The sequence below is a fragment of the Stenella coeruleoalba genome (genome assembly GCF_951394435.1).
Source record: "Stenella coeruleoalba genome assembly, chromosome: 2".
In the NCBI taxonomy this organism is placed as follows: Eukaryota; Metazoa; Chordata; class Mammalia; order Artiodactyla; family Delphinidae; genus Stenella; species Stenella coeruleoalba.
The window spans coordinates 5,157,023-5,170,016 of NC_137147.1; the positions used below are offsets into that span (position 1 = coordinate 5,157,023).

Below are 12,994 nucleotides of genomic sequence, written 5' to 3' on the forward strand. Positions count from 1 at the left end.
CAGAAAGAATATTTTGATTTGCTGTGCATCCTTTTTTTCTTGCTACAGTTGAAGAAGTGTTTATCTTGGATATCAGTTCATTCTGAGTCATATTAAGGGGGTCAGATTAAGGATTCCTTGGCTTTTAAATTTTTCTGGTTTTCACTTTTGTTGCATATACAAGTGTACCTTACTTGACAAAATTGACTTCTGTACGTTGGATTTCCTTATGTCATCTCATTTTCCTACTCATAAAATTGGAGATTGTTAAATAGTTTGATCTGCATATATAATTTACATAATATTTATTCTCAAAGTAAAAATAAATTTCTAACAAAATATTAATACACATATTTTATTACAAAGGAGTTGAGACTTGTTTTTTTTTTTTCAAGTCATTTTAATAGTCTTATGGGGAAAAAGTTGATTAACAGAATAGAATCCTTTTTGTTGTTAAATTCATTCAGTAACTCAAGCCAGAGATTAGCTGTGTAGACTCCATTTCCATTTGGGAGTTTCTTCTAGGTTTAGAAGTAAACAGATCGTAAAACCAGAGGTACAAACACAGCTATTGACAATTTTCAACTGAAATATATTTGAATGGAAGAAAAATGATTCCAAATGATTATAAAATTCAAATACCAAAGTTAAGACTTTGAACATTTTTTTCTTATTCAAGTCCTTTCCAAGTAGAAGTTAATTAATAATCAAGATAAGTCCAAACACTCTTGACTGGCAATGGAAGACAAGTCCAGCTCTGAAGTTAAGATTTTGAAAGGGAGCTGAGTGATACTGATTACCAAGCCAGAGTAAAATTTTAACTTCTTACATGTGTAGGCTGTATAATGCGGGTACAGAGGGACGGGGGGCAGAGGGACAGGGCAGGAAAAAGTGCTTTCACTATTTTTTAGAAGGACTAAAAAATTGTCTAGAGAATTAGATAAGCAGGTGTCTACATAGAACTCTTAATAAGTATGCAGTATTTTAGCCTTATTACCTATCTACCATCCTGAATTTCACTTTCCCCTTTGTTTACGATACAGTTCATTAGAACATAACAAGGCCTAAAAATTCTATGACCAAACCTTTAAGGTTTCAATCTCAGAAAATAGGCCTGACTCTTCAGTATCAATAGTTTTCTGTTAAGCACAGTTAAGAGAAAGTAAGGGTTAGTGTTGAAAAATACTCATGAAAGTTGCCTTTATCATAAAATTTGGAAGTTTTGTTCATGTCCCAAATTTAAGCTGAGGCCACTCCTTTGTATTTGGACAAGGCCAGCATAATGACTCTATAGTTTTAAAAGGCCAAAGGGGTAAAAGCTTTACATGGTATGTTTTACAACTGCAAAGGAATACTGTTATTTAGAATTTCAGAGATAATGAACCTTCAGAGCCTCTCTAAGGGGTTGGTTTTGCACTGAATCCATGAAATACTATTGGGCATCAGTGACGTTTGACATCGAGCTGTGCTGATGAGGCTGTGCTACTAGCTGTCTGTCATGCTGCATAAATTTATTAACCTCACTAAACTTCAGCTTTCTCATCTGTAAAGTGGGCATAATATCTTTCTTTGTCTAGTGTGTAAAATGCTTACCTCAGTTCCTGATATAGGAAATATGCTTGATGATGCAGTTATGATGAAGACGGTCATGTTGGGGGCCTGCCCCAGGGCACACACAGGTTCAACAGCCCAGAAACAAACAACGTGACAGCATGAATAATTTGCATTTAGGTTCCAAAACTCAGTTGTTTAATGTAGCACATGTATCTGGCTGAAGGTCAGTTTACGTAACAAAGGGTGTAGTTGGTTACCACCTTATCCTCAAGACTGTGGGACCACGTCTCACTTATCCCTGCATTTCATATTAGATACTCAAGAAATGTGCACTGAATGCAAGCATGAATTCACTCATTCACTTGGCTGGTAGAAAAGTAAGGCAGTGTTAGCTATACCGATCTTCCTGGAGTTATGATGGGGTTACATCCTGATAGCGTGTTGAAAATACCATTGTCGAAAATGCATTTAACATACCTAATGTACCAAACATCACAGCTTAGCCTAGCCGACCTTAAAAGCGCTCAGAACACTTCATTTGCCTACAGTTGCGCAAAATCATCTAACACAAAGCCTGTTTTGTAATAAAGTGCTGAATATCTCATGTTATTTTTTGAACACTGTACCGAAAGTGAAAAACAGAATGGCTGTCTGTTCAGAAGGGTTGTAAGTGTGTTCGTTGTTTACGCTCATGCTCCGTGTAACCGGCGGGGAGCTGAGGCTTGCCGCCACTGCCCAGCATCACCAGAGGGTATCACACTGCATATCACTAGCCTGGGAAAAGATAAAAATTCAAGGTTTCTACTGAATGTGTATGCGCTTGCACCGTCTGTATTAAAGTTGAAGTATCTGAACGTGAACCACAGTAAATTGGGGACTCATCTCCTTGGGTTGAATTTGGCAGTGGAGAGCAAAGCACTTTGATAACCATACCTGCTACATAATATTAGATATCTTTATTTTAAAGATGTTCAGGCTTGAGGGTTAACACAGATAGCCCCAGAGGTCTCTTCCAAACCTGATGTTCCACAATTCTAGAATCTAGAATCCTTATGGGAGGAATGTGGGTGGTTTGAAAGTAATTTCTTGACAGATTATAGCTAACTGTTCCTTCACCCTTAACATTTTTCTTTTAGAAAGCTATAATAGGAAATGGTTATTCATGATACTGAATGATTCTTTGCTTTATGAAGAGTTTGTTTTGCAACTTCCTTTAAATAGGAGCCTCATTTTAAGTGTATTTACAACTTAATTCAATAGCAGTTTAAAACTAAGACTATTATGTATTGAAAAGTCAATCAAAGATGGTTTAAGTGTCTCTAAAATTATCATGTGTATTAGTGGAAATATAGCAAAAACATTGTAGAGAGCAAGTTTAAATCTCAAGTTTGTGTATATCTGTATCTATCTACGTATCTATCTATATATGTATATATGACAGCCCAGATTGTTCTGTATAAAGATTGAAATTTTAATTACATGCAGCTTATAGGTCTACATTCATCTTGGTATGTATGTAGCTACTGAGTTGAAATTAATTCCATCATCTCGCCTGTCTGCTTGCCCTGACTTCTTGGTACTTTTGAGCTGTGACACATCAGTGTCTCCTTTGATAGAGATTGGAATGATGAGTGCTAGTTAGCCACTTGAACCTGTATAAGTTAGTAAGGCTTGACCCTGTTACTAGATCCTGCTACTGTGCAAAGAGAGGTGTTTCCAGTATTTCAGTTAACATGGTACCAACGCAAGGACCATGTATGCTTCATCAGTTTTTGGAGGAGAGAGAGCTTAGCACAGTTAAGTGCTTTTCAATTTGGGAGTGCTTTCATTTTCCTAGGCCATCATCCTGTAGTCTGTGTATTTAATTCAGTATGTAGTAATCTGATCCTAATGGCCTGTGAAGTATTTTAGTGAGATTCTTTTCTTCCTCCAAAAGATTAGGCAGGCTTCACACTCCCTTCAAGTCCGTTTACAGCTGGGAGCCTGAGGTGGGAGGAAGCCCTAGGACCATTCTCTCCCTTAGTCAAACCAGCTGTAAAGTTGGGAAGATGCAGCATACATTGAAAAACAGATGCTGGGTTTGAGCTAAGGTTTTCTGGTTTACCAAATTACCAAATAAGTATAATCAAAAATGTTTATTCTAGTTGTATTTACTTGAAAGCAACTCAAGAATATCGCAAATATACATTCATTCCGTTTAGAATTTTGGGGGAAAGAAAAAAAACCCCACACAGCTGAATTCCATCTTGGTCTGTTCAGTAGGTGTGAAGTATACTTTGTAAAAATGGGTTAAGTATCCCCCTCACCACGCCCACCACGCCATCAGCCAAGTTCCTTAAATGCACTGTGTTCTTATTTCTCCTCACTTAGGCAGATTATGTGTGAAAGAATCACTTCACTGGTCAGAAGTGGTTGTTGATTACAGATGACACTTGCATATTAGTCAGCAATTTAAATAATAATTGAATATGCCATCTATTTTACTGTTTTCTAAAGTTTGTTGTATCTCTTAGGTGGAGAGATTGTTGATGGACTTGCTAAATAGTTTATGGTGTTATAAAGAGCCAGATTTTGAGGATTTTGTAGATTTTTAAAATATCTTGATGGTGAAGCAATGTAGATATGTGTGGAACTCTTAGCTTGCTGTTTCTTTTTATAGATGCCCCTTCCTTTGAAGGACTGTCACTGTAATTGTTTACTGTAGAATCCTTTTGCCTGTCAATCCTATTGCTTTTCTGCATATTATTTTCTTTTGTCTTAAGTATTGTTTAAGTCCTTTTTTACTGTATATTTGTTTTCCCCAGATAATTCATTAAGAATTTGGAAATTATACCTGCTTTTGATCTAAACTTTGGGGGAAAAAATCTTTCATTTAGCATTGTACCTTCGGCTAAAATTTGGCATTTAACTTTGTGTGTGCATACACATATCTAATTTAGCACATCTTTGTATTTTTCTAATATACATATTTGAAATAAATATTGAAGAGAAATATTTGGTCTTTGTAGGAAGTGGATGAATTAAACTAATAGGTACTGTTTTTCCACTGAGAGCACTAAGAATATTCAGGATACCTATTTGGCTCTTTCATTTGTTGAAACTTGGAATCTAGCCCCGGATTCAGCTGAACTCACAATGAAAATTATTCATTGTATGTAACAAGTTTTTGAATCATAAATGAACAGGGTAGGTAGTTATTTTAAATCCGTGAAGTTGGGGAAATCTTTGTTAGCTAAACAAGGCAGAAGGGGGTTGAGTTTAGGAAACCACTCAGCCTGGATTCTAACACTTTCTCAGACTGAATCTGAATATCTAGTCCTTCTTCTTTACCTGTACTTTATTCCTTACCCCTCTCTGTTTGGTTACTTTGCCCGCACATTTTAGGAGTTATCCAGGCTGAGTCCAGGGTCCTCATCTCCTCACCCTTGTGGCCCGCAGGGCTGGCTGTCCCTCATCTGGCTGTGGTCATCTTCTGCAGCAGCTGGTGTGGTCCTGGCATGTGGATGTAGGAGACCTTGTTTAGTTGCAAATGTGCTGGATGTAACACAGGGTTTCAGGTTGAAGCTGTAGGTCCGCTGCTTGTTGGCTGTGGGCTCTTGGCCAAGTCATAGCCATGCCTGAGCACCCTGCCAGGCCAGTGGTCACCACTGGCCTCTGCAGGCTGTGGCGGGAACGTGTCTGGCCAGTGCAGAGAGCCGTACAGATGCTCGTGCCCCCAGTCACAAGTGCCCCTGGAGCTTGAAGTTGTGCTTGAGTAGCAGCTCTTCCATTTCTATTGGAAATGGACTTATTCCTGCTTGGTTGTTTTCTAAGAGACCAAAAACACTTTAAAAATTCAGTTTGTGTTTATTGGAGAGATTCTTTTATGAACTTTAATACCTTAAAGCTTTTCTAACAACAAACTACGGTTTCCCAAAGGAAACTATTTTTTAAATGTGAATTTTATATGTATAAATTTATGTTTTGACTTTTAAGAGTCATCCTAGTTCTTAGAAGTAGTAGTTAAGTATTAAGTAAATGTCTCATTTTGGCTACTGTTCTGTCACTGGTGGGAGAATATATCAAAATGGTTCCTTGCTGTATAATCTTACTATTGTAATGGGAAATAAATCTTACCCATAAGTAACACTAGTAAATTCAGATAAGATTTTCCTTCATTCAACAAATATTTGACCCTCAACTGTGTCCGTGGCACCATACTAGACCCTACAGATAATTTAGAAATGGAAGCTTTGGGTTTTTTCTGCCACAAGACAGAAAGCCACACCAGTGGGTGAGGTAGGCACATAAATGATGTCAGCTACAGCGCGTGAGGCCGTGGGGGCTCCAGGGCTGAGCTCTGCAGGGTGTGGAGTGAGGAGGGGGCCGTCGGTGAGCTGGGGTTTGAGTCAAGACTCAGACACCGTCACCAAGGGCTGAAGGCACGTAGGCCGCAGAAAAGAGGGAGCGTGTGGATCAGAGGATGGCATGGGGCCGAGGGGCTGAGGGAGCTGGCAGAGGGTGGCAGGAGGGCCTAATGCTTTGTGGGGTGAAAAGAAGTAAATGCGGGGCTACCGCCTTTGAGGTACTTTTAGGTGGTACATTGGCCACACAAATGCGAGAAGAATTGGTGCCAAACCATACCGAATCCAGAGGCAAATGAATCTTATAGACATTGACGTCTGTAAAGTTCAGAAAAACGGCTGCTGGGCCATAGAACTGGGTACAGAGAACCCCCGCCCTCCAGAAATGTTAGTTCTTCAAGTACACACTTGAGGACATGCCTCTGATTCAGTGCGCCGGGGGCTGAGTAATTAGGAGCTCCGGGACAGAGTGGGTCCAAGTGACTGGAGGCTTTCCTGGGTGAGGTCACTGTCAACCTGGTTTCTAGGTAGAACAGATTAAGAGCTGGTCTGGACCTAGGGTCTTGTACCCCAGGGAGGTACATCCCCTGGGGAGAAGGACAGCCATCTCCCTACCCCTCCTTAATTGAGAAGCGAGTTAATGCCTACTGGGAGATTCTTACTGTCTAACCTGGGCAGGCTGCTTTCTCTCTTTAGGGCTTATATCCCTGTGGGAGGGAAACAGTCCAAAGAGAATTCCAAAAGACTGATCTCAAGGTAAGCCAAGCCTTTAGCATCTGTTAATCACCTTGAACTTGACCCGTTCTTACAGATTTGCATGGAAGTGAGGGCTGCATGGAGGAGCCCGGAATTTCCTCAAGGCCATGGGGGACATTTTGACTGAGTATGTGAAAAATTTTGCCAGGAGGAGACAGGGTTAGCAGAGGGTAGCTTTATTTCAGGAAAAGGGGAGAACAAGAGCAAATCCTAGAGCTGTGTTGTGTAAGCGGTGATGGGAAGAATAAAGCCGGGCAAGAAAAATGGGGTGAAGCAGTAAAGGGCCCTGAGGGCTGTGCTGGGGAGGTTAGGTGTCACCTTAGAGCCATGGAAAGACCTTGCGTTGAACAAAAGAAGCCTACATGTTGTATAATTTCATGTGTATGAAGTTCAAGGACAGCTGCTCTCCCAGGTGCTAATTTCCTGATGTGTTTTGAAGTTTCACCTGTGTTGTATATTGGTACCTGTTACTCAGTGGGGGCAGATTTAAGTGGCAGGGGTGGGCTTGGGCAGGGAGAACGCAGGACACTTATAGTCTAAGCAAGAGATGAATTCAAGACGAGCAGGTGGCCTGAGATACTCAGGGGTGTTACCACTTGGCCGGATGTTGTCGGTGTCGGGTCTGGAAGACGTGTCCGCCCTCCTGCTCCCTGCGGAGCCCTGTGCTTTTGCTCTGCATGTCACAGAAGCAGTGGGGCAGTGCCCGAGCACAGGCTTTAGAGTCAGGCAGACCTGAGTTCTAACTGCACCTCTAACCTTGGACAAAGATGGAGGACTTCACCTTTTTGAGAATGTCATCTAAAAGATGAGGCTAATACCTACTGATTAGAGTGTCTGGGAAGATCAAACGAAGAGATGATCTTAGCCCAGTGCCTGGCAGAGGTTAAGGACTGCACACAGGGTCACTACTGCTGCTGCTTTAATTAACGATTGTTATTTCAGGACAGGTATCTAGATGCCAGAGAGTGATGGGAGTTGGAGGGATTCCTGAGGGAAGACTTGGGGTGGGGAGGGGAAAGGGGCTGCAGGCAGAGTGAAGAAGCCTGTTTTGTAGTCCTCGGGTCTTTGTGCTGGGGAGACTGGTGTAGGCGGGGCGTGGCTGCCTTGGGTTCACTGTGCCCCAGGCCTGCTAAGAGGAGGGAAGGGTCTTGGAGTTACTATCTGAGTGATGTTTTTGAGTTGACGCCTAACACACAGAAGGTCACGCTGGCAGGGAGAGGCGGGCAAGCCCATCTCTGACAGCGGGCTTCACAGTTCTTCCTGCCAAGCTATATTTGGAAGTGTGATTAAAGCCCTACTTTCAGACTTACTGGTAGTCTTAGTTGTTTTCAGGTCAAGTTCAGTGGTCCTCCGCAGAGATGCCGTTGGTAGATGTGGAGAGGGCCTGGTGCAAAGAAGAGCGGCAGGTGCTCTGTCCAGGGCTCTCAGCCGTGAGCTAGTAAACCCGGGAGCTTCCTTCTCGTTTAGTCCTTGAGCTTAAGGAAAGGTGCTTAAACCATTCCCCCGCCTGCTCCCCCCACCCCACACTTTTTTTTTCCTTCTGCTTTTGATCTCAAAATAACTAATTCTCTTTGCTGCCGAAGTTTTAGGTATTGTTATCTGTTCACTTTTGTTCCAGGGTGCCTGGCACAATGTGTTCCACTCTTGTGTTTTAGAAGGCTTTTTAGATACGTAAGTTACAAAGTATACTTCATGCATCAGACGCATCAGAGAAGCTACATAAGATAGCGCTTTAATAGAATGCTATTTTCTGTTGTTTTAGCATGGCCTGTATTTGCATGGAGTCATTGCAGTGGAATCAGTGATCAGCTAGGCTGCAGGAGAATATGCATTTTCAACCTTTTGTCCCATCACAGCTCTCCACACTACAATAGTCATTTCTCTTTGTAAAAAACAAGTAGGTCAGAGTTCGCCTTTTGGTTCTCCCTTGAGATTAATTGTAGCTTGTTGGCGAGGGGTCCATGGAGCATCATCGTGGTGTGTGGTATTCATTAGTGTGGGTGGCTCCAGTGGCTTCTCTGGGGGGATCTCTCTCCGTCTTCTTGGGTTGTCATCCTCAAGCGCTTCTGTCTTAGGAGGAATGCTCAGATCAAAGTCCTCAGACAACAGTTGCAGCCCTCCTGCAGCTGGGGTCCTCTTTCCCGCCGCTCCCCACAGAGACCTCTCCACCTGGGGTGCTGTGCCCCCTGCCCTGCCATGTGCTTCCCTCATTCCTGCCCTGCCTTTGAGTTGCCCACCCTTTCTTCATACATCCCAGTCCCTTTCTTTCTTCAAGACACGTCTCCTGACTCACTGCTATAAAATGTTTTCAGACAGATGTTATAAACATCTCTGCCCGGTGTCTATCGGTGCATCCCCTGTCCCACTGTCTCGTCTGCTTGTGGCATATCCTGGCCATTTCTTATTTGTTAGACCATTGAGGGCTCCAGGGTGGTTGAAGTGCCAGGCTGGGAGGCAGTGGAGACCTCTTTCGAGGGTAGGGTCTGCCATCGACTTCCTGTGAAACCCTGGGCAAGGTACTTTGGATTTTCCTTGAAGCAAGATTAAGGAATTGAATTAGCTCTCTGAAGTTTCTTTGATCTCTAAAATGTCTTCAGCATGTGTCTAGAGGGTCTAATCTGTTGCTTATGATATAGTTACTCTTTATGGGAAATTATTCGTTTAAAGCAGAGGGAGGAGAGAATATATAGGTTTTTGTGGCCATGTGATAGTTTGTGATACATGAATGTAGATGTAACTTCTATCTATGTAGTATCACAGAATACTAGGATATACAATGAAGTCTATGTAATTTGAAAAAAATTCTAGAGTAAAACTCGCTTCTACTGTAGTTTTTGTAGGTGAAAAGGAACGAACTTTTCTTCCAGAGACTACAAAGCAGCTTTTTTTTCACATTTGAGTGCCTCCAAATGCTAGTATTAGTTACACGTTGCTTTTTCTGGAGGGAAACTTCAGGATATGGCACCTTTGAGGTAAGATCTTAATGTCTCAAGGCCGAGCCACTGCTGTGCCACGTTTTATTACTCAGGTTTGTTCTTTGGAAATGTAATGCTTTTCTCTTTGTTTTTTCTTTTTCTTCTCCGTAGTCAGAAAATGGGTAAGAAGAGTCGAGTAAAAACGCAGAAATCAGGCACTGGTGCTACGGCAAGCGTGTCCCCGAAGGAAACCTTGAACCTAACCAGTGAGCTGTTGCAGAGTAAGTCTCGGCTCGGCCTTCTCGCCTCTGTGTGGGACACGTGTGTCTCTCTCCTCACACTCATGCACCGCGTGGGGGTCCCTGGTCTGGGGAGCAGGAGGTGAAACAAGCTTGTGTTCAGATCGCAGCTTGTTTAGCCATGGGGCCTGGCACATTACAGATCTTCCCCAGCCTGCAGCTTCCCTGCCTGTAAAAATGGAGGTACGGTACCAACAGGTTCCAACAGGTAACTTTTACCTAACAGGTATGGTACCAACTGTAACTATGGTTAAAGGAGGCTTGGACGACAGAACGAATGAATGTAGATAACTACCCCCCCGCCTGCACCGGTGGGCCAGGCCAAACTCCACTGCTTTTTAACAGTGTGGCCTTGGACCAGTTCCTTAACCCTGCTGAGTCGCAGTGTTTGCATCAGTAAATAGAGTGTCTCGAGCCCCATGTGAGCTACGGCACGTGAAGGTTGAAGGTCATTGGGCCGTGAAGCCAGAGGTGAGCGCAGCGTGCCGCTCAGAGAGCAAACGTAGGAACTGGGCTCCCTTCCCTTTACTTTCAGTGATTCGTAATAGTTTTCCAGTTTCACGTATGGAGGTTATCCGTTCTTGCTCTAGGAAATTAAGTATCTGTTAAGTGCCGATACTTGCTTTAGCAAGTTAGTGTAAGCTGGTACCTTCTTTCTTTAAATTGGAATTTAAGTTGGTGCTCTGTATGTTTCAGATTTAGCTGTGGTCACTCGATTAACTAACTACGTTTGTCTCATTTTCTTGGCCCCTTATTTTAGATTATGTGAGAGGCTAACCCCCAAATAAAAATTGCGCTTTCTTTCCCTGACACAGGCAGGCAGGCAGGCAGCAACTGAGTCAGGGTCAGGTCCCTCCCTGAGTTCTCCCATCCCCCCGGTGGGGAGCCCCCCAGAAGGTCAGTGTGGGCTCCCACAGAGCACGGCTGTACCTGCCCGCCCCCACCTGTCTCTCCTGCTGGACTGCAGGCGGCCTCAGGACAGGCTCCTGTATTCTGGGGCCTCAGTCAGTGTTTGTTGATGGAAGAGTGAAGTAAGACTGGTTAACCTAAGTTATGAGTCAATGCATAACTAGTTATTGTTAATTATTATTAATTTTTAAATTAATTTTTATTGGAGTATAGCTGCTTTACAATGATGTGTTAGTTTCTACTGTACAGCAAAATGAATCAGCTATACATATACATATATCCCCTCTTTTTGGATTTCCTTCCCATTTAGGTCACCACAGAGCATTGAGTAGAGTTCCCTGAGCTATACAGCAGGTTCTTATTAGTGGTCTATTTTATACATGGTATCAATGGTGTGTATGTGTCAGTCCCCATCTCCCAGTTCCTACCCCCACAACCCCTGTTGATTATTTACCACATCTAGTCTTCTCTGTGGGGAACAAAGGGGGCCAGGAGGTTTATCAGGAATGTGGTCGGGGTCTCTCTCTTTAAACTGATACTGTCTTAAAAGGTCAGGGCCGCTGACAGGCCGGGTGCCCGGGGTGCGGCCTTCCACTGCCATGGCTCCGGTCTTGGCGGGTAGGTCTTTCGGTTTTGGCCTGACAGAATCTTAGCTTCTTTTTTAGCGGCAACTGTGCCATCTCTTTTTGTAACTCCCCCAGAGTGCTTATTATAGAGCCTTACACAAGGATGTGAAATGTTTGTTGACTAATTGTCCTTATGTCCAATTTAACTGGTTCCCTTAGGGAATCATTGTTATGGAGTTTAACTAGAAAAAAATGTTGACTCTTAATATACCTTCTTTTCACCATCCACAAGAGTTTTCAGGAAAATGTTTTGCATTTTAGCTTAGCTTTTTAGATTTTCCTGTTATGAGTATTCTGAGGAAAATTGATCAGAGCAGCAAGAATGGGGTAGATGCAAGTTAGGTGCTCACACCTGTGTCCTGTGGTCACAGTGTAATATGTGGCCTGGGTGGTTTCAGAGGGTTTATGTGCTTTAAAAAGTACACCTGGTTTATGGGCTTCCCTGGTGGCACAGTGGTGAAGAATCCACCTGCCGATGCAGGGGACACGGGTTCGAGCCCTGGTCCGGGAAGATCCCACATGCCGCGGAGCAGCTAAGTCCGCGAGCCACAACTGCTGAGCCTGCATGCTTCAACTACAGAAGCCTGCTTGCCTAGAGCCCGTGCTCCGCAACAAGAGAAGCCACCACAGTGAGAAGCCCGCGCACCGCAACGAAGAGGAGCCCCCGCTCGCCGCGACTAGAGAAAGCCCGCGTGCAGCAACGAAGACCCAACGCAGCCAAAAAACAAATATTAATTAATTAATTAATTAAAAAAAAGTATACCTGGTTTATACTTCTCACCTCTGTCATCACGGCTATATACCTTTGTTCTTTAAAAAGAAACCAACAGCAACAACAAAACCCAGATCCTCTTTCTTCTGAAGACTAACAGGTTAAGCTGAAAGAAATGTTTCGGTGCCATGGTTTTTGTGTTACAGAATGCAGTAGTCCTGCCCCTGGCCCAGGAAAAGAATGGGAAGAGTATGTGCAGATCCGGTCTCTAGTTGAGAAAATACGAAAAAAACAAAAAGGTAAATTTCCTCAAATGATCATCACATTTTAATAATATCCTGTGGAACCTGGCATAAGCAGAGAGGCTTTGAGAATGAAGGTCTCGGCATCAACCCTCAGGCCTCCGTGCCTGTCTGGGTGGTGGTTGTAGAAGGGCTCCTAGATATTGGGAGGGAAACTGCATTGGGAATCCATCAGGATTTTCCCCATGTTTGAAGTGCCTTTGCTGCTTTGGAAGGGATAAAAATGTTGAGCTTCAGCGGGGACAGTTTTTCTATCTGGGGACTAAGATGGTATAACTTTCATTTATTTTTATTTTATGAAATACATATTTAAATTTGTTTTTGCATCCTGTGTTTCCTTTAGGGTTTGAGGCCAGTACATGGTGTTGTGTGGTCAACACACAAATATATACGGATTGGTTAGTGTCTTGTCAAGATCTACAATGAGCTCAAATATGTCTTGATTTAATAAGAGATGTAGTTATATTTCTCAAGCTGTGTTTTTCCAGGGTGTATTCAGTAGGCATCTTAATGATTCCCAGTCAGGCTGGCAATGGGGCCAAGTGTCAATTCGGAAAAGCGTATTCAATATACCTATTGTTTTTGTGCTGTAAGGCACA

At 43.0% G+C, this 12,994-nt stretch overlaps 1 protein-coding gene across 2 annotated transcripts in view; it reads left to right on the plus strand.

Moving 5' to 3' along the window:
• The window catches only part of SETD3 (SET domain containing 3, actin N3(tau)-histidine methyltransferase), a 70,203-nt gene that overhangs the window by 2,782 nt on the left and 54,427 nt on the right, over positions 1–12,994 (plus strand). For both annotated transcript variants that reach the window (XM_079912845.1, XM_079912844.1), the window contains exons 2-3: positions 9,719–9,828; positions 12,300–12,392. In XM_079912845.1, coding sequence (XP_079768971.1) covers positions 9,726–9,828; positions 12,300–12,392 — 196 coding nt within the window. In that variant the 5' untranslated portion in view covers positions 9,719–9,725. The remainder of the gene's footprint in view (positions 1–9,718; positions 9,829–12,299; positions 12,393–12,994) is intronic.